This window comes from Arachis ipaensis, chromosome B2 (assembly GCF_059453495.1).
Source record: "Arachis ipaensis isolate K30076 ecotype BB chromosome B2, ASM5945349v1, whole genome shotgun sequence".
Taxonomy (NCBI): domain Eukaryota; kingdom Viridiplantae; phylum Streptophyta; class Magnoliopsida; order Fabales; family Fabaceae; genus Arachis; species Arachis ipaensis.
Window position 1 is genome coordinate 97,773,307 of NC_142437.1, and position 22,069 is coordinate 97,795,375.

A 22,069-nucleotide genomic window follows, 5' to 3' on the forward strand; every position below is an offset into this window, starting at 1 on the left:
CTTATCTAATGCCAAATAGCAACGGACTTTGCAGTTTGTTGAGGCCACTATTTTCTTTCTCTTGGGTACCTTTACACGGGATGTGCGGTACCCATCTCTGTTACAATGCAAAGCCCGATTAACAACTACCCTCTGACCGTTTCTAGTTTTTTAGCCGATGGTTCTTATGTTGACGACAAAACCAGTCCTAGCCGCATATCGGTAATAATATGCACGCGCATCTTCTAATATGCCGAAACACATTCCCTCCTTGGGCTCTAGCTCCTCGTCACCAATAGCTTGGTTTATGACCTGAAAAAAAAAAGAAAAAAAAACAAATGAAACTCTACCTAATAGTTAACTATACAAAAGTGGCTAATTTCACTATCGAGTATAACAAATAAAACACACTACTATAATTTTAGGTGCTAATTTCGTGCCATTATGTATGTTAATGTGGATGTTAACTTCGTATAATTATGGATGTTATTCATATGAATTTATTGATTGCATAAAGCATAAACTTTACACGAATGTTATACATATAAATAAAGTGCCAAAATTGACAGTTCACTAAATAGTACAATATAAGTATAAATGAGAATACAAGTAGTATCAATTTAGGAATGGCAATATGTACCCTACCCATGGGTACCCAACCCGACTCCACCCGGTCGGGTAAGGTTACCAATCCGATCCGTAGCGGGTAGGATAGGGTGCGGGTAGGGTTCTTGTGCGGGTAGGGTAGGGTGCGGGTTGAGTCTCAACCCTACCCGACCAACCAGCACTCTATATATGTATATGTTATATACTTATATAAAAATACGTTTTAAGTGGATGTTGAACCAAAGACCTCTCACTAAATGCAAAAGATTCTTGGCCCCTAAAAAAAATTATTAATTGATAATTTAATATTTTTTTTTACATAAAAGTTAGTTCTATTTTAAATTATCATCAAGTTATATAATAATAGTGTATCTTTTCTGTAACCTGCGGGTAGGATCGGGTACCCGCGGGTAGAATTAGGGTTGAGATATTCTCAACTCGCGGATAGGGTAGGGTTGAGTTTATATAAAAATCTCAACTCGCAGGGAGGGTTAGGGTTGGATCCAAACCCTACCCTACCCTACCCATTGCCATCCCTAAGTATCATACTCGATACAGCGAACATTATATGACTGTGTTGGTGGTTGAAATAATAATAACAATAGAAATAATAATTTATATATAGACATAAAAACTAGATATGTCTGTTTTGATTTTTTCTTGTTTAATAAAAATTTGTCGATAAATAAAATAAAATGTTCCAATCTTTTAAAAAGACAATATAAAAATTGTATAATTTTTTTATGAATTAATGGATTGGTCATGATAAAATAATTTTTATATATTTATTTATTTTGAATTTTCTAAAAAAAATTATTGTTATTAAGCAAATTAAAATAAAAAAAATCCATAATTTGATAACTAATTAATCCTAAGAAGAAGGAATTAAAAGTATGATTAATTATATAAAAAATAACATAAGTATTTATTTAAATAAATATTATTTCTTTCGTTCACATATGCAAGAAAAAAAAAAAGCATAAACAAAAAGGCCATACTTAGCAGGATTTTAGACTAATAAGCTATAGTGCTTAGTCTTTCGTTCTTGTTGTCTTATTTGTTTCTTTATTCTATTTAAAAAAAAATTAATTAGCAAACTATTGAAAAGTATTTAAAAGATTTAAATACTAATTACCAAAAAAAAAATTAAATACTAAAAAAAAAAAATACTTTTTATTTTAGAGATCAATATAATAAAAATAATTTTAAAAACTAGAAAAATATAACAAAAATAATAAAAAAAAAAAAATTTTTATTTACATAAATAACAAATAAATAATGATCAAGAATGTTATGTATATAGCTAAAGTGCTAAAATTGGCAGTTCACTAAATAGTATAATATAGGTATAAATGCGCGTAAAAAATACACAAAAAATAATCCGGATTATTACCATACCTCATCAGAGCTAGTGTAGTTTCTATATTCTCGGATATTGATTAACTGACAACAATTTCGTTGGATGAGTCCGTCTGTTGTTCAAATTCTTCAGCACCTTCTGCCATAAGTACTGTATTAAGGTCGAATTCGATTGTCATACAAATTGCAATGATAAAGACGATTTCTTGTAAAATTTCTTGGCTTATATACTATTGTGCTTGCAATGGTGTTATTCTTGTGATTTTTGAATGAACATAATTGAATTAATAAGGTATAATGGTATATATTAGGGTAGGTTTCATGTTTCATATCTCTAATAATTGATGATAAATATTATAACAGATAAAGAATTAATTGCAATTATTTAATGTAATTGATATTATAATTACTGTTTTTAATTATTATTATTATTATTAATCTTTATTGTATTTTTATATATAAAAATTAAATTATAAAAGGAATATTAAGTATTAATTACAAGAATGCCTAATAAAAAGGGATATGATTTTATAATTTATATCATTAATAAGTGGATTTAATAAGAATATGATAAGTGGAATGATAAGAGAGTAGGATGAAAAATAAAATTATTATTAAGTGATGTAAACGAAGTAAATTATGAAAAGTTTTGGTTACCAAATTTTTTTTGAAATTTTTTGGACCAATTTGGATAAATAATTTTTTTGAAAACAAAATTGAAAACGGCGTCGTTTCCATGACCCCAACTCTGTCATGCCCTAACCTAATCTGACGTGATCACCTCAAGCCCAGCCCCAGCCATCAACGTCTCTCCTCTCTTGTCTCTTTCTCGTCACTCTCTCCCTCAAGCTTAAGCTCAAGCCTGTCACAGTCTTACCTCTCGTCTCCGGTCTCTCACTTCTCTCTCGGTCTCGCACTCAGTCGCCGCCTTCCCTGCGCTCGCTTCGCACTCAAGCACTCGGGTGGTGGTGGTCGTCGTCTTCTTGCTTCGCCGTCAGTTCGGTCGATCAGCTTCCTTCACCGTCGGTCCCTGTGCAGGTGAGCTTCCTTTGGCCCTGTTCTTTCAGTGTGGATTTCATTGCTGTAAGTTGAATTTGTTGCTGAACGTATCACTGAGGAAATCTTTTTGTTGCTGGAAAACATCACTGCGTTGAATTTGTTGCTGATTATCATCACCGAAGCTTGAATTTATTGTTGTCTTTATTAAATAATCACTTAGCTAAATCTTTTGTTTCAACAAATTCCCCTGTTCTTTCTTGCTCAATTTTGTTGCTGTAATTCATTCTGCACCTTGATTTTGTTGCTGAAAGTTAGAATTTGTTGCTGAAAATATCACTGAGCTAATTTTTTGTTGTTGCTGAAATCACCACTGAGTTGAATTGTTTCCTGATCATCATCACTGAACCTTGAATCTGTTGCTGTCTTGTTGAAAAAAATCACTTAGCTAATTTTTTGTAGCTTGAATCTGTTGTTGTCTTGCAGAAATAATTACTTAGCTAAATTTTTTGTTACTGTAAATCTGTAAATCATCTTTTTTTTATGCTAAATCATTTGTTGCTAAAAATGATCATAGTTGAATTTGTTGTTGAAAATGAGGTTCATGCTCTTTGCAACTCAGAATAAAATTGTTCAGTTAAATTGTTATTTTCATGCTCTTTGTTTGTTGTTTTTTGCTAGAATTTTAAAATTATTCATGCTCTCTGTTTGTTCAGTCAAATTGTTGTTCCCATGAATCTGTTGTTATTCCCATGTCTTCATCACAACTCAGTTGCTATTATGAAATTATTCTTGGTATTGATTTGTGACAAATACACAAATGTAGATATAGATGCAAATCAAAATGAAGGAAATCTTGGTCAAGCTTCAAATTTGTCCTATGAAAATATAGATGCTGGCTTTGAGATCACTCCTTGGATTTGATTTAATGACTGTGTTATCTTTTGCTTGCTCTTATTCATTTAAATTGAGAAAGTATTTTGTACTGGTGATTAGTTTAGTCTCTTTTTGCATCATTAGTTATGTCTAAAAATTGATATTTGATTGTTATTAATATGTTTGTAAAGACATGCATTTTAAGTTTTAACTTTTGATTTTGACCCATCGGCTTAACATCTGACCCGGTTGTATGACCGGGTCAAATACCGGTTCAGTTCTAATAACTATGGTTTAAACCCTTGCTCCTCCTCCTCTTCTTTTTCTTCTTTGTTGTTATTTGCAGGTTTTTGCTGAAAATGAATTCGCTGGGTGTTAGACTTGCGAAGCATCTTCGTATCTCTTCTCTGAGCTCCTCTTCCCATGGTGCGTGTTACACTTCCCATTTCCCCCATTCTTTTATTATTATTATTATTATTTCACTTTAAGTGCGTAACCTCTTTGAATAGGTTTTTGTTGTTCTCGTTACTAGAACGCACTTACTCATTTTATGCCGTAACCTTATATTGAAGTCACTAAGATTACTAAGGTAGACTCATGAATGAACAATTAAAGCCATTGTTTTCTTATTGGCCAATGGATGAACTAAAATGTTTTCACATGCATCTTTTTATTAATTAGACTTAGATTTTTTTAATTAATCCCTGGTTTTGATTTCTCAGACTTATTTAGGTTGCACTTCCACTAAATATGTTTGAGTTGATCTTGTTTGTTCAAAGGAGAATTTCGACGACATGCGCTGGGGAAACTGGCTTGCTGCTTGAGATTATGTTTAACTGTGATTTTTATTCATTGAATTTTCAGCAGTTGGAATGACGAGGACGGGAACACAGTGGTACTCAACATTGTTAACTGAAAGTGACAATGATGAGGGCTTAAATGATAGGGTTAATGATGATCGAAAGAACGAAGAACTGGATGATGAATTTGATGATTTTCTTGGTAGCAAGCCCGATCTTGAACTGCAGGGTGTGGATCCAAAGAGGGGTTGGGGATTTCGGGGAGTGCACAAGGTATCCGATGGTACTCATTGTTTACTTGTTTATGGTTGTTATTTATTACTATAGACATTGCTAGAGATGGAATTTTGGTTTGGTATCTGCAGAAAACCTAATCCACAGATATTATATACTTGATGCCTTTGAAATGCTATGATTGCATTAAAGTTTTCATTCTGCACAATACAAGGTTTTAAGAGGGAATTAATTTTTAAGTATTATTAAAGCTGGTAATGTTTAAGCATGAAAAATTGAATTGATTCTGAATATAATTGTGCTGAAGCCAATTAAAGAGAGTTCTTCACTAAATGGAGATCGAGTCTTTGAAGCCGAAGAAAAATTACCAGAACTTAGAATAGTTTCTTTTTATTTATTCATTTTTCATTCTTCCTGAGCTTAAAATGACAATCAATGATATGTTTTCCTGTTACACTTTGTATAAAAATATTTGATCACAAGAATGGTTTGAATTAGGCAATAATATGTGGAAAAGTTGGCCAAGTCCCTGTACAAAAGATATTGAGGAATGGGAAGAATGTAACGATCTTTACGGTTGGGACTGGGGGAATGTCTGACCAGAGAATCACGAGAGAAGTGGATATGCCAAGACCTGCTCAATGGCATCGCATTGCTGTGCATAATCACATCCTTGGGGCCTATGCAGTACAACAACTTTTTAAAAAGTAAGCATCAAGTATGCATAAAAGAGGATACTTGAATTTTGGTGTAAATGTTTCTGGCTCATGTTTGAAGCATCATTGCAGCTCTTCAGTTTATGTTGAGGGTGACATTGAGACTAGAGTTTATAATGATAGCATCAATGGTGAAGTCAAAAGCATTCCTGAGATATGTGTACGTCGTGATGGTATGGCAACCTTTTCTCTCCCCAATTGTTCTCCCACATGTACATTAATCTTTTTCTTTTCCTTTCCTTTTTTTTTTTGTTTTTATTTTTTTTTTAATTTTTTACTTAAAATGCTGCCGTTGATTAGATAAGAAAGACTGAAAGCTAGGTCCCCATAGGGTGCACTGGCTCTTCCTGGCGTTCAGAAAGTACCTACAGTGCTTATGTTTATTAAAGAAAGGAGGGAAATTTCTCGGGAGAAGGATGGCTTATCCAAAATTTAACCCAACTCATATCTTAGATGATTTGTTTCATCATCATGAGTGAAAGCTAATTGCTTATTTACAGTTAATTTTCTCTTTCTAGCAATCACGAGCATTTTGGTTCACTCATAATTTAGTTAATTTATGGGTAAAAGAAAGCATTTTGCCATTCAATGTTATTGTTCCTTGTGTTCATGTTCATTTTTATTAATTTTTTTTCCTTAAGCTCCTATCAAACTGAGGCTGTTCTTTTACCTCTATTTTATCTCCAGGGAAACTTCGTCTCATAAAGGGAGGAGAGAGCATTGATACAAATTCATTGGATGAATTGCGTAAGTCCTTTTAACTATAGTTCAATATTCCGCTCTGTACTTTTTGTCATTGATTTGCATTTCTTTGGTCTGACGCCATAATCAATTCATGCTGGCAGGAGAAGGGTTGTTTTAGCAGAAACCTGGAAAGTGGAAAGATTTTGGTGAAAATGTTATTCATGGAATGGAAAGCACGTGCTTTGTAAGAATCACATCTCTGTAGTGAGTAGCAGCATTTTTAATGAACAATATAAAGAATGCTTTGCCTTGTTCATTATTATTTTATCTTTCAGCGTTCTGGATTTCAGTTTCCCATATTCTTTTAATATATGGGAAAGTGCAGAAGAACGGTTTTTTCCCCCTATAACAAATCATGTAAACATGAATATGAATGATACTAATCAAGTAACACTTAACGTCTACACGTGTGTAATTAGAATCTCCTTACCCCGAAAGTTTATCTGTGAATGTTTTATTTAGTTTATGAAAGCTCTATTTCATGTGTTATGCGTCACTCATATCCGGATAATTAGAATGGGAGACCAAATTTTAAGAGTGAATATGCAATTTAGTTCTTAAAAAGATGTATGTGATACGGTGTCATTTACAATTTTACATCATTCATTGTCTAAAGGGATGTCATATTTTGACTTTCAAGTTATTTGATGTTAAAAAGCTTTCAGAAGCTAACGCAATGTTATATTTAATTTCCCAAGGATCTTTTGATTTTAAAATTCATTTAAGGAGTAAATAGATGCTAGGAACATACTGCGATCGAAATTACATATTTACTCATTTTCAGAAAACAAGGCCTAATATAAAAGACCAGCTTATAATCATGCACTAGTCAAAATATCACGGTGGAGCAAAACGGTTGTTGTATTGAAATTGTGCGTAGTCACTTTTGGTGCTGCTGAGAATGATATAAAATATGGGTGTAACTCGTTAGTGAGGTTCTACATGCATCATAATTTAATTTAAAAAAGCAATAGAATAAATATATTAAACTTGAGCTGACTTATTTTTATACTTTTTTTTTTTATAAATCACTCGACTCACTTGACGTACGTATAGTTTCTATCATTTGATCCATCTCATTGTGATTTATATCAAGTCGGCACAAAACATTATATATTTATGTTGGTACAAAAAACGGATTTTTATGGACAAGAGGACGCTTCAACTGCCAATGGTTTTGACTACAGAAGCAGAAATGAATAAGCTAAAATCGAAGAAAAATGGTGCAAAGAGTGTCAAAGTTAAAAGGTAGTTATTACCTTTTCTTAAGCAGCAAGGTTTGCTACTCGACCTTCAAGCCGAGTGGAGGACATGAGTGCGAAATTTGAAGAGCAAGCTGAAGAAATGTGGAACTTGAAGACCAAGGAAGACGTGGATGTCAGAACTTGGAGGTCAAGATTTTTCATGGTCAAGGCAAGGTCATGATTGAGAAAAAGGAGGAAGTAAGATAGTGGACAACATGTTTCATTTGCAAGACCATCTCCATGGCATATAAATAGTAGAAACTCAAAAGAGTTCTGGGACTTCTTCAAAAACACTAGAGCATCACAGATAGCCTTTGCCAAAATTTCCAATCCCAGCAGCGCAATGAAAGACCATAGAGCACAGGTGCATGTGAGTGTTGGAAGTCCACTTTTATTTGCTTTTTCTTTTATTTTCTTTTTCTGTTTCTTTTCATTTATTTGCTTTACGCATTTTATTTTTACTTCGGTTCTTCAAGAATTTCGCTTGCTTTCAATTGCAATTTTAAAGCTTCATCTATTTTATTGCAATTCTTTATTATTTGCCACAATTCAAGCATCTCAAATATTTTGACATGAACGCTAAGTAATTCCCGGATTGAGCCCACACTTTTTCAGAGGAGTCGTATCTGCTCCCCGATACTTGAGATCTTGATACAAGCTTGATTTAACACCCTGTCGAGAAATCCTGCTGAGGTTACCAAAAATCAAGTGAAACAAATTGGCACGCTTGATGGGATATTGGGTTAAGTTACGTGTCAAATTTTGCATGCGATTATGCAGTAGCAAGTTAATAATAACTGATAGAGCCTCTTCTTCGATGGATACATCGAATAATGACATTGGTGAAAACATAAGAGGCCAAGAGGCGGATGCTAGCCCATCAAGTTGAACGACGAACCTTGTTAGAAGGAGTTCCTTCGACTGTACCCAGTACATGGCCTCCATATGAAGTATGGCTTCCATACAGATTGCCTCCAAATTACTCTCCACCATTGGAGAATCCAAATATGGGATATATAGGAGGTACAACCACGACAAGGAGCAACCCCTTGTATAATCCTACACCTCCTATATAATATCCTCCAGTGGGTATGCCAGCCAATCATAACCCTAATATGGTAAATTATAATGCTTATCAATATTTGATGAATAATTTTCCATATACAGAGTTCGGGATGGCAACAGGTACCCATGGGGCGGGGATATGCCCCCCGCCCCCCACCCATCCCTAAAAACCCTCCCCGTCCCCGTGACGGATAACGGGGACCCCGTACCCGCCGGATATTCGGATATCCATAGATATCCATGGGTTTAGAGGAAACGAATAAGAAAAAAATAAAAGGAACAAAAATCTAGTGAACAATGACTTCCCAATGAACTCAGTATTATAGTCCAATCTTCCAATTTTACAGTAAGAATCAAAACCCTAAATTTAGTTTCACAGCAAAAAAATCTAACTCTACACCCAAATTTATCAATTAACAGAATCCAAATCTAAACCCAATTTCACATTAACAGAATTCAAAACTTAATCTCATAGCAATTTCATCAAACAAAAATCAGAACATATATTCTCAATTAATAGAAAGTCAGAAATATCCAACTTATTGCAAGGTGGCCGGCTATGGAACAGAGTTGTCATCAGCTTCACTGAGAAAAGGCGATGCAGAGTCCTCATGGAGCAGAGCCGTTGCTGAAGTAGAGTTGCCGTCGACGACGCAGATCTGAGGCAGAGGCGTCGCAAAGCAGATCTGAGGCAAAGGCGTCGCGAATCAGAGGAAGAGGCAGCGCGAAGCTATGGGTAACCAATAGTGAGCAACGGCTGTGACGGAGGAAAGTCAGGGACGATGATGTGAGGGACTCAGAGGGAGGAAGTCAGCGACACAGTAAGAAGGACTAAAGGAGGAGGTGGCGAGGTGTGATGACAAGTCATCTTAGGCTAGTTTCACAAGCCTTTTTCATTAGTTTTTACTTGATTTTCATGCATTCTCAGGCAATAAGTAAGTATTTGGATGAGAAATTCATGCATATCTTTATTTAATCAAACATTGTTATCCTGATGCAATTTCATAAGAATTTTGCTATGTTTACTTGTTGATTATGAATGATGCAATTTCTTGTGAGATTAGCAAAGCTTTCATGCATTTTGTTTGGTTGATGATAGGTGGAAAGGAAGCTAAGAAAAGGAAAGGCAAAGAGGCAACAAGAAGGCCATGAAAGGAATCAAAGGGAAGCAACGTTGGAGCCAAAGTTGGTGCTCCAACGTTGCTGGAAACGTTGCTCCCCACAGCTTGAAGGGGTATACTTCCAACAAGAATAACTTGAGCTACAGAGCTCCAAATGAGGTGATTCTAAAAGCATTGGAAAGTAGGAATCGAGAGCTTTTCAAGAATATATGGAACTACATGGTGGACACAAAAATTGAGGGAGAAAACTGCCCCGAAAAGTACATAAACAAACATGGCACCAACTTGTAGTAAGGCTAGCTGACCTCTGCACCTTCGACGGAGTATAACTCGAGCTGTGGCGCTCCAAATGATGCGCTTCCAACGACATTGGAAAGTAGACATTTAGGGCTTTCCAACAATATATAATAGTATGGGGTGGACAGCACATTTGAGCTTCCAAATCTGGCAATGTTCTCAACATTTGCGCCAACGTTTGCCTCAAACGTGAGGACAAACGTTGGCTCAATAATACACCATGGGAAGAGCTAACGTTTGCGCCAACGTTTGCCTCAAACTTGAGGTCAAACGTTGGCCCAAAAATTCACCCAGGAGAAGCCAACGTTTGCGCCAATGTTTGCCTCAAACTTGAGGTCAAACGTTGGCTCAAAAATACACCCAGGGGAAGCCAACGTTTGCGCCAACGTCTGCCTCAAATTTGAGGTCAAACGTTGGCTCAAAAAACACACCCAGGAGGATTTAATGTTTGCGCCAACGTTTACCTCAAACGTGAGTGACAGCAAAACTCCATTCTGCATAAAGCTAATACAAGACGTTTGAGTCAACGTTTGCCTCAAACGTTGACTCAAACGTGAATGATCCTAAAGCCCATAATGTAACGGAGTTCTTCTCAAGACCAAGGGCAATCAACAGAGGCTATCTTCAACCCAATTCCATCAAGGCCAAGGGCCCAAATTCAAGGCTTAAAGATCATTAGAAGGAAGTGTATAAAGAGAAGTTAGTTTGATTTAGAAAGGACTTTTGCACGGTTACTTTTACTTTCACCTTTTCTTCTTTTGAAATTTTCATTTCTGTAACTTTGATTTCGGATCTTGGAGAATTGGGAGGAGAATTAAGTTCTCTTCCTCTCTGGGTTTTCTGTTTTCTTTTCTGCAAAGCTTACTTGAGTCTTGATAGTGAAGAGTTGAGGAAATTCTGTCTCAACCTCACCCTTGAGATCTCTTTGTTTCCTTTCCTTGCATAATTCAAGTTTCTTTACTTATATCCATCTTTCATTTTGTTTGCAATTGTGTTTTTAATTGGATCAAGGAAGGATTGAGATCTAGACTTGTTCTCTAGTCTCTTCTAACCCTGAGATCTGTGATTTCTTTTGAACCATTGCAATTGATGTTATATTTTGCTTGCTGTTCAAATTTTCAAGCAATTGTTCTCTTCTGATTTGATCTGTTGCAAAGTTTAATTCATATTCTGCTTCTCTGTTTAATGCTATTTTACTTTCTCTTGTTTAATTTCTGCAATCCTAATTTCCCAATTCTTTTTATAATTCAAGCAATTTACATTTCTTGCACTTTAAGTTTCAGTCATTTACATTTCTTGCGATCTAAGTTTCTGCAATTTATATTACTTGCACTTTAAGATTCAGCTTCTTTACTTTCTTTGCCCTTTAATTTACAGTCAATTGCCCTTCTCCCTTTACAATTCATGCAATTTAGCTTCTGTCAATTACAAATCACTCAAATCAACTCTTGTTCGCTTGACTAAATCAACCACCTAACTAAAATTGCTCAATCCTTCAATCCCTGTGGGATCGACCTCACTCACGTGAGTTATTATTACTTGATGCGACCCGGTACACTTGCCAGTGAGTTTTGTGTTGGATCGCTTTCCACACATCAAGTTTTTGGCGCCGTTGCCGGAGATTGATTAGATTGACAATGATTAAGTAAGGTGGTGGTCTAGATTAAGCACTTTTTCTTTTTCTTTTTACTAAGCATACTAAATGTTTAAATTTTTGCTTAAGCTAACACTAACTTCACTCTAGCAATAGAGTGTTTAATTCTGGTTCCTGGTTCTGTGTTTATGTCAGGAGGAAGAAGCGATGAATCCACAACTTTTGATCCTGAAACACTTTGGAGGTTGAGAAGAGAACCAAGAAATGGAGGAAAATCCAACAAATCCACAAGTGGGAGTGGCCAATGACAATGGTCAGCCCCAAAGGAGAGTATTGGCTTCATATACATTTGCTAATCGAAGGCATTGTAGGAGCAGCATCCTTACCCCAAATGTCGATGCAAATAACTTTGAATTGAAGCCCCAACTCATCACCTTGGTGCAGAACAACTGTTCTTATGGAGGAGGCCCCTTGGAAGATCCAAACCAGCACCTATCCACCTTCCTGAGGATATGTGACACAGTGAAGACCAATGGTGTGCATCCTGACAGTTACAAATTGTTGCTATTTTCATTTTCCCTGAGGGACAAAGCTACTCAATGGTTGGAGTCATTTCCGAGAGAAAGCATCAACATTTGGGAGGATCTAGTGAGCAAGTCCTTAGCCAAGTTTTATCCTCCTCAAAGGATCATCAAGCTCAAAACAGAGGTCCAAACATTTACTCAGATGGATGGAGAGTCATTGTATGAAGCATGGGAGAGATACAAAGCTTTACTCAGGAAGTGTCCACCAGAGATGTTTAATGAATAGGATAACATCAAAATTTCTATGAAGGACTGACAATGAAAGCTCAAGAGGCACTTGACTATTCAGCAGGAGGCTCAATGCAACTCATGAAGACAGCTGAAGAAGCTCAGAACCTCATAGACATGGTGGCAAATAATCAATATTTTTTTGCTCATCAAAGGCAACGCTCACCAGCTCTCAAGAGAGGTGTCTTGGAGCTTGAAGGTGTTGACACTATCTTGGCACAAAACAAACAGATGCACCAACAATTTCAGCAACAAATAGAGATTATGGCCAAGAAAATTGATGGACTACAAAGTGCTGCAGTAAACACACAAAGCCAATCTCAAACCACACATAGGTGGAATCAATCTGAAAAAAGTTTTGGGACATTCAATTATGAGCAACAAAGCCCTGAGCAGGTACGATACATGAACAACACCTCAAGTTCATTCCAACACAACTTCCATGGTGATGCACACAAGACACCCTGGAGAACTAATTCTAATTTAAGGTGGGGTGAGCATCAGCATCAAGGACAAAGGGACTTCAACTCTGGCATCCTCAGCAACACAAACAACCATAACCATTCATCCAATAATACTAATCAATTCAAAAACTCACAAAACACATATCACCAACCCCATAACAACTCACAAAACCACCAGAATAACTTGTCCACATCCATATTCCACCCACAAAATATCCTCGCAAATGGTTCAAACAATTTCCAGCAACAACCATCTCACTTTACACAACTACAACCAAATTCAGACTCTCAAAGAATCTCTAGTTTGGAGATGATGATGGAGAAACTCATGAAAGATCAAGCCATAACAAGTAAAAACCAAGAAGCTTCAATCAGAAATCTTGAGAGGCATATGGAACAAATGGCTAAACGAATCGTAGAGATGGGTGAGAAGCAATCAAATGTATCCCCTATTGCCACTCAAGACCACCCAAGGGACAAAGGAAAAGCTACAAAGTGAGAGGAGTACAAAGCAATCATAGTGGGAAGTGAGAAGACTAGGGAGAAGGAAGCCATCAATCAAGAAGAACACAATAGAGAAGTTCCACAAGAAGAGACAGAAGAGAGAAGTGAAGAGGAGAGAAAGACCAAGAATGCAAAAAGCTCAAAGAGAGATAAGAACATCCTTGAAACACAGCTACAAGAGAAGAAGGAAGGGGTGAAGCCAGATGTCCCCAAACTTCCGTACCCTCAGAGGTTCAAAAAAGAAAACGAGGATAAGCAATACTCAAAGTTCCTGGACATATTCAAGACACTCAGCATCAATATTCCTTTCTTAGAATCACTTGAACAAATGCCATTATATACCAAATTTATGAAAGAAGTGCTAACAAAGAAAAGACCCTTGAAGGAAGGACAGATTGTTGAAATGACAATGGAGTGTAGTGCTATTCTCCAAAGAGGTCTACCAGAGAAGAAGGATGATCCTGGAAGGTTTTATATACCTTGTACCATAGGAGACATAACTATTGAGAAATCATTATGTGACCTTGGTGCAAGCATAAACTTGATGCCTCTATCTCTTATGAGGAAGCTTCAAATTTTTTAACTGAAACCCACTCGAATAGCTCTTCAAATGGCTGACAAGTCCATTCAACAAGCACTTGGAGTTGTAGAGAATGTGCTGGTAAAAGTGGGGAAATTTCTTCTCCTAGCTGATTTTGTCATTCTGGATATGGAGGAAGACCCTAACACTCCCATCATCCTGGGGAGTCCTTTCCTGGCTACGGGCAGAGCATTGATAGATGTTGAAAAAGAAGAATTGTTGTTGAGAGTGCATGATGAGCACCTAGCATTCCATATTTTTAAAACCCTGCATAAGCCCACTCAAGAAGAAGACTGTAAGAAGGATAAAGCCAGGGACCAAAGCTTGAAAGAGGCATTCAATGAGTTAACTCCAAGACTTCTAAATCCATGCTTGAAAGAGGTAGAGATGGTGCAACAGACCAAAGAAATCAAGGAGGAACTAGATTCAAAACCCCCAGATGAGAACCTCGACACTCCAGATAAAGAACCACCAAAACATGAATTATCTTCTGAGAAAGAAAAGAAGAAGAGACCAAAAGGGTGGAGAAACAAGAAAATTTCCACTGAAGGCTTCTCACCAGGGGATAAAGTGATGTTAAACACCCAACCAATGAAGGTGTGTCCACAATTATCTGAGTACTACACTTTGAACTGGATCCTTTCACTTGAACACCTAGAGATCATCAAAGAGGAGACCGGAAGGAAGTTCACAGTAAGAGAAGAAAAGCTAAGGCACTATGATTTTCAACCTCTATGATCAAAGAACAAGATGTCAAGCTAGTGACAAGAAAGAAGCGCTTGTTGGGAGGCAACCCAACCTGAGGTAGTTATCTCTTCATAGCTATTTTAATAAAAAGGTTAATTAGTTTTGTCTATAGTACAAGAAGCTAAGTTTGGTGTTGCACACCAAAATAATTAAGGGGTGAATGTTGGATGCTAAGTTTGGTGTTCCACCAAAAATTTCATTAAGAACACATTGCACCTTCAGCATGATTAGTATCGGCTCCAAACCATCAGAGAAACTGCTTAACAATTGTCATGTTTCTAGTTTTTAGTTGTTTTCTAGTTCATAGTTTGTTTTCTAGTTCATAGTTTATTTCCTTAATAAAAGTACTTGATGTTTCATGCATGTATTTATTCTGCTACATATAGAAGTAGGCAAGGAACTAAGTTTGGTGTTCCCACACTAACTTAGGTTCAGAGAATCACAAGCATACATGCATGCTAACTACCTCTCAAGTGCTTGGGGAACAAGCAACTTTCAATATCTTTTGTAGGAAGTCATTCAATCTCTTGGAGGAAAAGGTACATCATCATGGACAGAGAAAGGACATGGAACCCAACAATGATGATGACACAGAGGAAACAAATAGACTCCAAGAGGTTGTATTATTCCCTGACTGATTCTAGTTCAAATATGATAATTGAAAGTTCAAATGTCCCCTGTTGATTAGTGTCTTCTTAGATTCATTTACTGTATGCGAGTTTGTTTGTTTTCATGCTGTTATGGCTTGCTAGTCTAAGTGCTTGATTCACTTTCATCTTACTTGAATTATATGCTTTGTTCCTCATGCTTGAATAAAAGAAAAATAAATGTGAAATAGAGAAAGAGTAAAAGTCTGGTATGATATGAGACAAAATAAGATTATGTGGTGGTATGTGCTGGTTCATTAGCTGATTTATAAATAAGGCTGAATGCTGGCATGACTTTGTGATATAAACTTGAGTTACATTTCATGAGACTTGACAAATGAAAAAGGTCCAAAATAAAAGAAAGAAAATGCAACAGAAAGAAGCAAAAAGAAATACACAAGGCTGGGCACCAATGGCTGCAAATTTGGATAAATGCCTGTGATGTTCTTGTACAAAGATAAGCTTGGATAACTAGGTTCTAAGGGGTGCTTCATCACCCGACAACTTGGGTTAACTAACCCGGGATTGCCAACCGAAAGTCCACCATCAAGAGCTACTTTGAGACAAAGCATTTAGTAACCCAAAGAGGTGCTGGGCATCAATTTCCAAAGAACAAACAGAGATGAACAAAACAAGCTAAATGCCTGTGATGTGTGTGTGCTAAGGAGAGGCTTGAGCAAGTAAGCCCATAGGGGTGTTTCAACACCTAGCATCTTGAACCAACTGGGGCGGAAATGCTGGCTAAAAGCTTACTCTAAAAAGCTGCCTTACCACATAGCATTAAGCCTCAGACAAGAAAGAGAGCGAAAAAAAAACCAAGGACCAAGCAATAACAAGTCTCATTTTTTTTTGTAATTCAAGTAAGGATCCAAGGGAATGTTGATGTCTCAGCCACAGAATAAAAATCCCTAAGATACCATGCATAAAAACCCCATTTACCAGTATTCAATGTCTTCCAATAAAAGGCTTATACACTTCTCTATTTCTAGTGATTTTCCTTATGTTTTACTGCTTGCTTGGGGACAAGCAAGATTTAAGTTTGGTGTTGTGATGACAAGTCATCTTAGGCTAGTTTCACAAGTCTTTTTCATTAGTTTTTACATGATTTTCATGCATTCTCAGGCAATAAGTAAGTATTTGGATGAGAAATTCATGCATACCTTTATTTATTCAAACATTGTTATCCTGATGCATTTTCATAAGAATTTTGCTATGTTTACTTGTTGATTATGAACGATGCAATTTCTTGTGAGATTAGCAAAGCTTTCATGCATTTTGTTTGGTTGATGATAGGTGGAAAGGAAGCTAAGGAAAGGAAAGGCAAAGAGGCAACCAGAAGGCCATGAAAGGAAGCAAAGGGAAGCAACGTTGGAGCCAAAGTTGGTGCTCCAACGTTGCTGGAAACGTTGCTCCCCACAGCCTGAAGGGGTATACTTCCAACAAGAATAACTTGAGCTACAGAGCTCCAAATGAGGTGATTCCAAAAGCATTGGAAAGTAGGAATCGAGAGCTTTTCAAGCATATATGCCACTACATGGTGGACACAAAAATTGAGAGAGAAAACTGGCCCGAAATATGCATAAACAAACATGGCACCAACTTGTAGTAAGGCCAGCTGACCTCTGCACCTTCGACGGAGTATAACTCGAGCTGTGGAGCTCCAAATGATGCGCTTCCAACGGCATTGTAAAGTAGACATTCAGGGCTTTCCAAAAATATATAATAGTATAGGGTGGACAAAACGTTTGAGCATCCAAATCTGGAAATGTTCTCAACATTTGCGCCAACGTTTGCCTCAAACGTGAGGACAAACGTTGGCTCAATAATACACCCTGGGAAGAGCTAACGTTTGTGCCAACGTTTGCCTCAAACTTGAGGTCAAACGTTGGCCCAAAAATTCACCCAGGAGAAGCCAACATTTGCCTCAAACTTGAGGTCAAACGTTGGCTCAAAAAATACACCCAGGAGGACTTAACGTTTGTACCAACGTTTGCCTCAAACGTAAGGTCAAACGTTGGCTGCAAAATTTACCCTGGAGAGAATCACGTTTGAGCTCACGTTTGACCTCAAACGTGAACTCAAACGTGAGTGACAGCAAAACTCCATTCTGCATAAAGCTAATACAAGACGTTTGAGTCAACGTTTGCCTCAAACGTGAATGATCCTAAAGCCCATAATGTAACGGAGTTCTTCTCAAGACCAAGGGCAATCAACAGAGGCTATCTTCAACCCAATTCCATCAAGGCCAAGGGCCCAAATTCAAGGCTTAAAGATCATTAGAAGGAAGTGTATAAAGAGAAGTTAGTTTGATTTAGAAAGGACTTTTGCACGGTTACTTTTACTTTCACCTTTTCTTCTTTTGAAATTTTCATTTCTGTAACTTTGATTTTGGATCTTGGAGAATTGGGAGGAGAATTAAGTTTTCTTCCTCTCTGTATTTTCTGTTTTCTTTTCTGCAAAGCTTACTTGAGTCTTGATAGTGAAGAGTTGAGGAAATTCTGTCTCAACCTCACCCTTGAGATCTCTTTGTTTCCTTTCCTTGCATAATTCAAGTTTCTTTACTTATATCCATCTTTCATTTTGTTTGCAATTGTGTTCTTAATTGGATCAAGGAAGGATTGAGATCTAGACTTGTTCTCTAGTCTCTTCTAACCCTGAGATCTGTGATTTCTTTTGAACCATTGCAATTGATGTTATATTTTGCTTGCTGTTCAAATTTTCAAGCAATTGTTCTCTTCTGATTTGATCTGTTTCAAAGTTTAATTCATATTCCGCTTCTCTATTTAATGCCATTTTACTTTTCCTTGTTTAATTTCTGCAATCCCAATTTCCTAATTCCTTTTATAATTCAAGCAATTTACATTTCTTGCACTTTAAGTTTCAGTCATTTACATTTCTTGCGATCTAAGTTTCTGCAATTTATATTACTTGCACTTTAAGATTCATCTTCTTTACTTTCTTTGCCCTTTAATTTACAGTCAATTGCCCCTCTCCCTTTACGATTCATGCGATTTAGCTTCTGTCAATTACAAATCACTCAAATCAACTCTTGTTCGCTTGACTAAATCAACCACCTAACTAAAATTGCTCAATCCTTCAATCCCTGTGGGATTATTTTATTATTACTTGATGCGACTCGGTACACTTTCCGGTGAGTTTTGTGTTGGATCGCTTTCCACACATCAAGGTGCTAGAGAGATTGAGTGAGGCAGAGGCTCGTATGGTAGAGAGGGAAGTGAGAAGAGAGGCACTGAGACTGATTTGGGGTTGGGGGCTAGGGTTTCAGCATATTATATATGTATATATATGGATATTTTTGTAATTTCAACTTTACATGTATTAAACGGGTACCCACGGGGCGGGTACCTCTCTCCCCGTCCCACCCGTTTGTTACACGGGTACCCGTACTCGCCCCCACGGAAAAAATTACTCTCCAAACTTGCTCTCCGACGGATAAATTCCCGCAAATACCCGCCCTATATGGAAAAATTGCCATCCCTATACAGAGTCGATACCTATGTCGTTGCAACCTAATATAGTAGTGCCAAATGTTGTTTCGACACAATCAAAGAACAGATCAAAAAATTAAATATTTAGCATTGAGTAAGAAAAGTGTCGATGGTTCTTTGCTCCAATATTTAAGTATGCAATATGCATATTTAGCTATGGCAGAGGTGCATAAAGGTATTTGTAGAGTTCATCAAGCAGGTCAAAAAATACATTGGACATTACAAGGACTATATTGGCCCTCAATGATGAAGGATTATATCAATTTTGTTCGACACTGTGATCAATGCTAAAGGCATGTACCAATTCAGAGAGTTTCTGCCTCCAATTTTACATGTTATAATCAGGCCTTGGCCATTTAGAGGTTGGTCTCTCAACCTAATCAGAATCATTCATCCTCCTTTGACTAAGGGGCATAAGTTTATCTTGGTGACAGTCGACTATTCTACAAAGTAGGTAGAAGCTGTATCCATGAAAGAAGTTACCCAAGCTAAGATAATCGACTTTATTGAGGAGTCGATCATTCATAGATTTAGCATTCTCCAAACGCTTACTACAGATCAAGGGACCATGTTTACGGATCGACAAATAAAGGGGTTTGCTGAGTCACGAGACATTAAAATAGTATATCCGACTCCCTACTATGCACATGCAAATGGCCTTCGAAGCCATTAATAAACTTCTGATAAATTTGATAAAGAAGAATATAGGGAGGCTGCCTCGAAATTGGCATACTACACTAAGTCAGGTGTTATGGGCTTACAGGTGTTCTCCATGATTAGATCGACACCTTATGAATTAGTGTATGGCCATAAAGTTGTATTGCCACTTGAAATAAATTTGCAAAACATAAGGGTGGCAAGGCAGAATGATTTTCCAATCAAACAATATTGGTCAATTATGATTGATGAATTAGATGAGTTAGACCAAGTTCGACTTACGACACTAGACAGAATGATAAAGCAAAAAGAAATGATATCTAAATCATACAATCGAAAAGTAAAAGGCAAAAAATTTGTAATTTGTGACTTAGTATTGAAATTAGTATTTTTGACTGAGCGAGTCAAAGACAAATGGTCTCCTTTATGGGAAGGACCCTTTGAAATAGAAAATATTTTCGATGACAATGCGTATGGAATAAGAGATACAAATAGTAGTTGAACCATGCGTGTAAATGATAAGTATCTCAAAAAATACCATTGTCACTAAAACAAAGTAAGTCAAGAATACTAAACAAAATAAGTGTAAAAGAAAGTCAGAGCAAGTTCCTAAACATGAGTTTTAGATCTTCTTAACGTTGGTCTAGGCCTAAGGACTCTTGTGCTGCTTCTTGGACATCGGAGGCTCGAGTGACTGCTTCAACTAAAGCACATCGACCCGAAAGTTTGGAAGCATGAGCCTTTCCAATCATTTGCAGTCAAAGAGAGAGAACAATATTGGTGGATGCGACTTTGTTTTTTCCTGATTTTAGATTAGCCAATTCTCTCTCTAAGGCTGCAATCTTTGACACCATTAAAGGAAGTACTCTATTCAAGGAATGGCTCATTAAAGCTTAGGAAACGTTATATATTCCCAAAAAAGTGCGTCTCATTGTAAATGATGCGTAACTGTCCTTTCAATTTTTTAGAATAATTGCATGTGTCCGGCACAAGAAATATTAAAACTTGTATTTTTAAACAAAATAACAAGTTTTAAGGGGCAATTCATTGGTACAAAAAATGAATTTTTCGACAAGATGGTGCTTCGACTGATAGTTTCGACTACAGAAGCAGAAACAGGTAAGTTGAAGTCGAAAAAAGATGGTGCAAAGAGCATCGAAGTCGAAAGGTAGTTATTGCCTTTCCTTGAGCAGTAAGGCTTGCTACTCGACCTTCAAGTTGAGGAGAGGACATAGGTGTAAAATTTGAGGAGCAAGATGAAGAAACGTGGGACTTGAAGACTAAGGAAGACGTGGATGTCAAAACTTAGGGTCAAGATTTTTCATGGTCAAGGTAAGGTCATGGCTGAGAAAAAGGAGGAAGCAAGATAGTGGACAATATGTTCCGTGGCAAGACCATCTCCATGGCCAATAAATAGTAGAAACTCAGAAGAGTTTCGGGACTTCTACAAAAATATTAGATCATCACAGACAAGCCTCCACCAAAATTTTCAGTCTTAACGATACAACAAAACACCATGGAGCAAGTGCATGTGAGTGTTGGAAGTCTATTTTTATTTGCTTTTTCTTTTCTTTTATTTTTTCGTTTCTTTTCATTTATTTGCTTTATGCATTTTATTTTTACTTCTGTGCTTTAAGCATTTTGCTTGCTTTCAATCGCAATTTTAAAGTTTTATTTATTTTATTGCAATTCTTTATTATTTTTCACAATTCAAGCATCTTAAACATTTTGACATGAATGTTAAGTAATTTTTGGGTCGAATCTACTCTTTTCAGAAGAGTTGTATCTGTTCTCTGATACATGAGATCTTAATACAAGTTTGATTCGACATTCTATTAGAAAATCCTATCGAGATTACCAAAAATCAAGTAAAATTATATATATATATATATATATATATATATATATATATATATATATATATATAGAAAGAGAGAGAGAGAGATAATATAATAAAATTTTAGTAGGTTGGTCAAAATAAAAGAATGTTTTAGATTTTATATGCAATAAAAAATATATTTAAAATCTAAAAGATAAATTTTATTATAACGCTAGTAGACCAAATATGTTGAATGGAATGAAATATTGAGCAGCAAAAAGAACATAAACATAAACTTATAGTATGATTGAAATTATGTTTAAAAAATAAGCGCATATTTACATATGAATAGAATAAGAAATAAAGATATGAGTTATTTTTTATTGTAAATTCATTTGGAAGATATGTTAGAATAAATTATTTTATTAATTTAGATCATCTATATTGAATCACTAAAAATATATCATAATGCAAAAGCGTACTTTACTCATAGAAATCAGAAATTAAAAATTAGAAATTGATGGAAGAATTGTCTCAATCTTATGGTTCTTTCGATCTTTCTCAACCAAAGTTTTTTGTATCCCTAATAGGGCTGAATTATGACTTTTCTGATGGGGAAAGAGTGACAAAGGCGACTTTGGTATATTAGGCGAAACCCTGAAGGCACTATTTATATTTGAGCATGACACCTATTAAACT

The 22,069-nt window shown here is 36.3% G+C and overlaps 1 protein-coding gene across 2 annotated transcripts; it reads left to right on the top strand.

The window, feature by feature from the left end:
- The first annotated feature begins 2,668 nt into the window (after nt 1–2,668).
- LOC107625540 (single-stranded DNA-binding protein, mitochondrial) lies at nt 2,669–6,712 on the top strand. 2 transcript variants are annotated; one of them, XM_016328195.3, is made up of 7 exons: nt 2,669–2,982; nt 4,163–4,242; nt 4,681–4,889; nt 5,349–5,557; nt 5,639–5,739; nt 6,254–6,313; nt 6,412–6,712. In XM_016328195.3, exons 2-7 carry the CDS (start codon nt 4,176–4,178, stop codon nt 6,426–6,428), a joined length of 663 nt encoding a protein of 220 aa, XP_016183681.1. In that variant the 5' UTR covers nt 2,669–2,982; nt 4,163–4,175; the 3' UTR covers nt 6,429–6,712. The 2 variants fall into 2 exon arrangements, with proteins under 2 accessions (XP_016183681.1, XP_016183685.1); XM_016328199.3 differs by having other exon boundaries at nt 2,726–2,982; nt 4,684–4,889.
- Nucleotides 6,713–22,069: the final 15,357 nt, after the last annotated feature.

Coding starts and splice junctions, on each gene's coding strand:
- LOC107625540 (XM_016328195.3), top strand. CDS start 4,176: ATGAATTCGCTGGGTGTTAGACTTGCGAAGCATCTTCGTATCTCTTCT. Junction 5,558..5,638: donor GTACAACAACTTTTTAAAAA/GTAAGCATCAAG, acceptor GCATCATTGCAG/CTCTTCAGTTTATGTTGAGG. Junction 5,740..6,253: donor GATATGTGTACGTCGTGATG/GTATGGCAACCT, acceptor TTTTATCTCCAG/GGAAACTTCGTCTCATAAAG.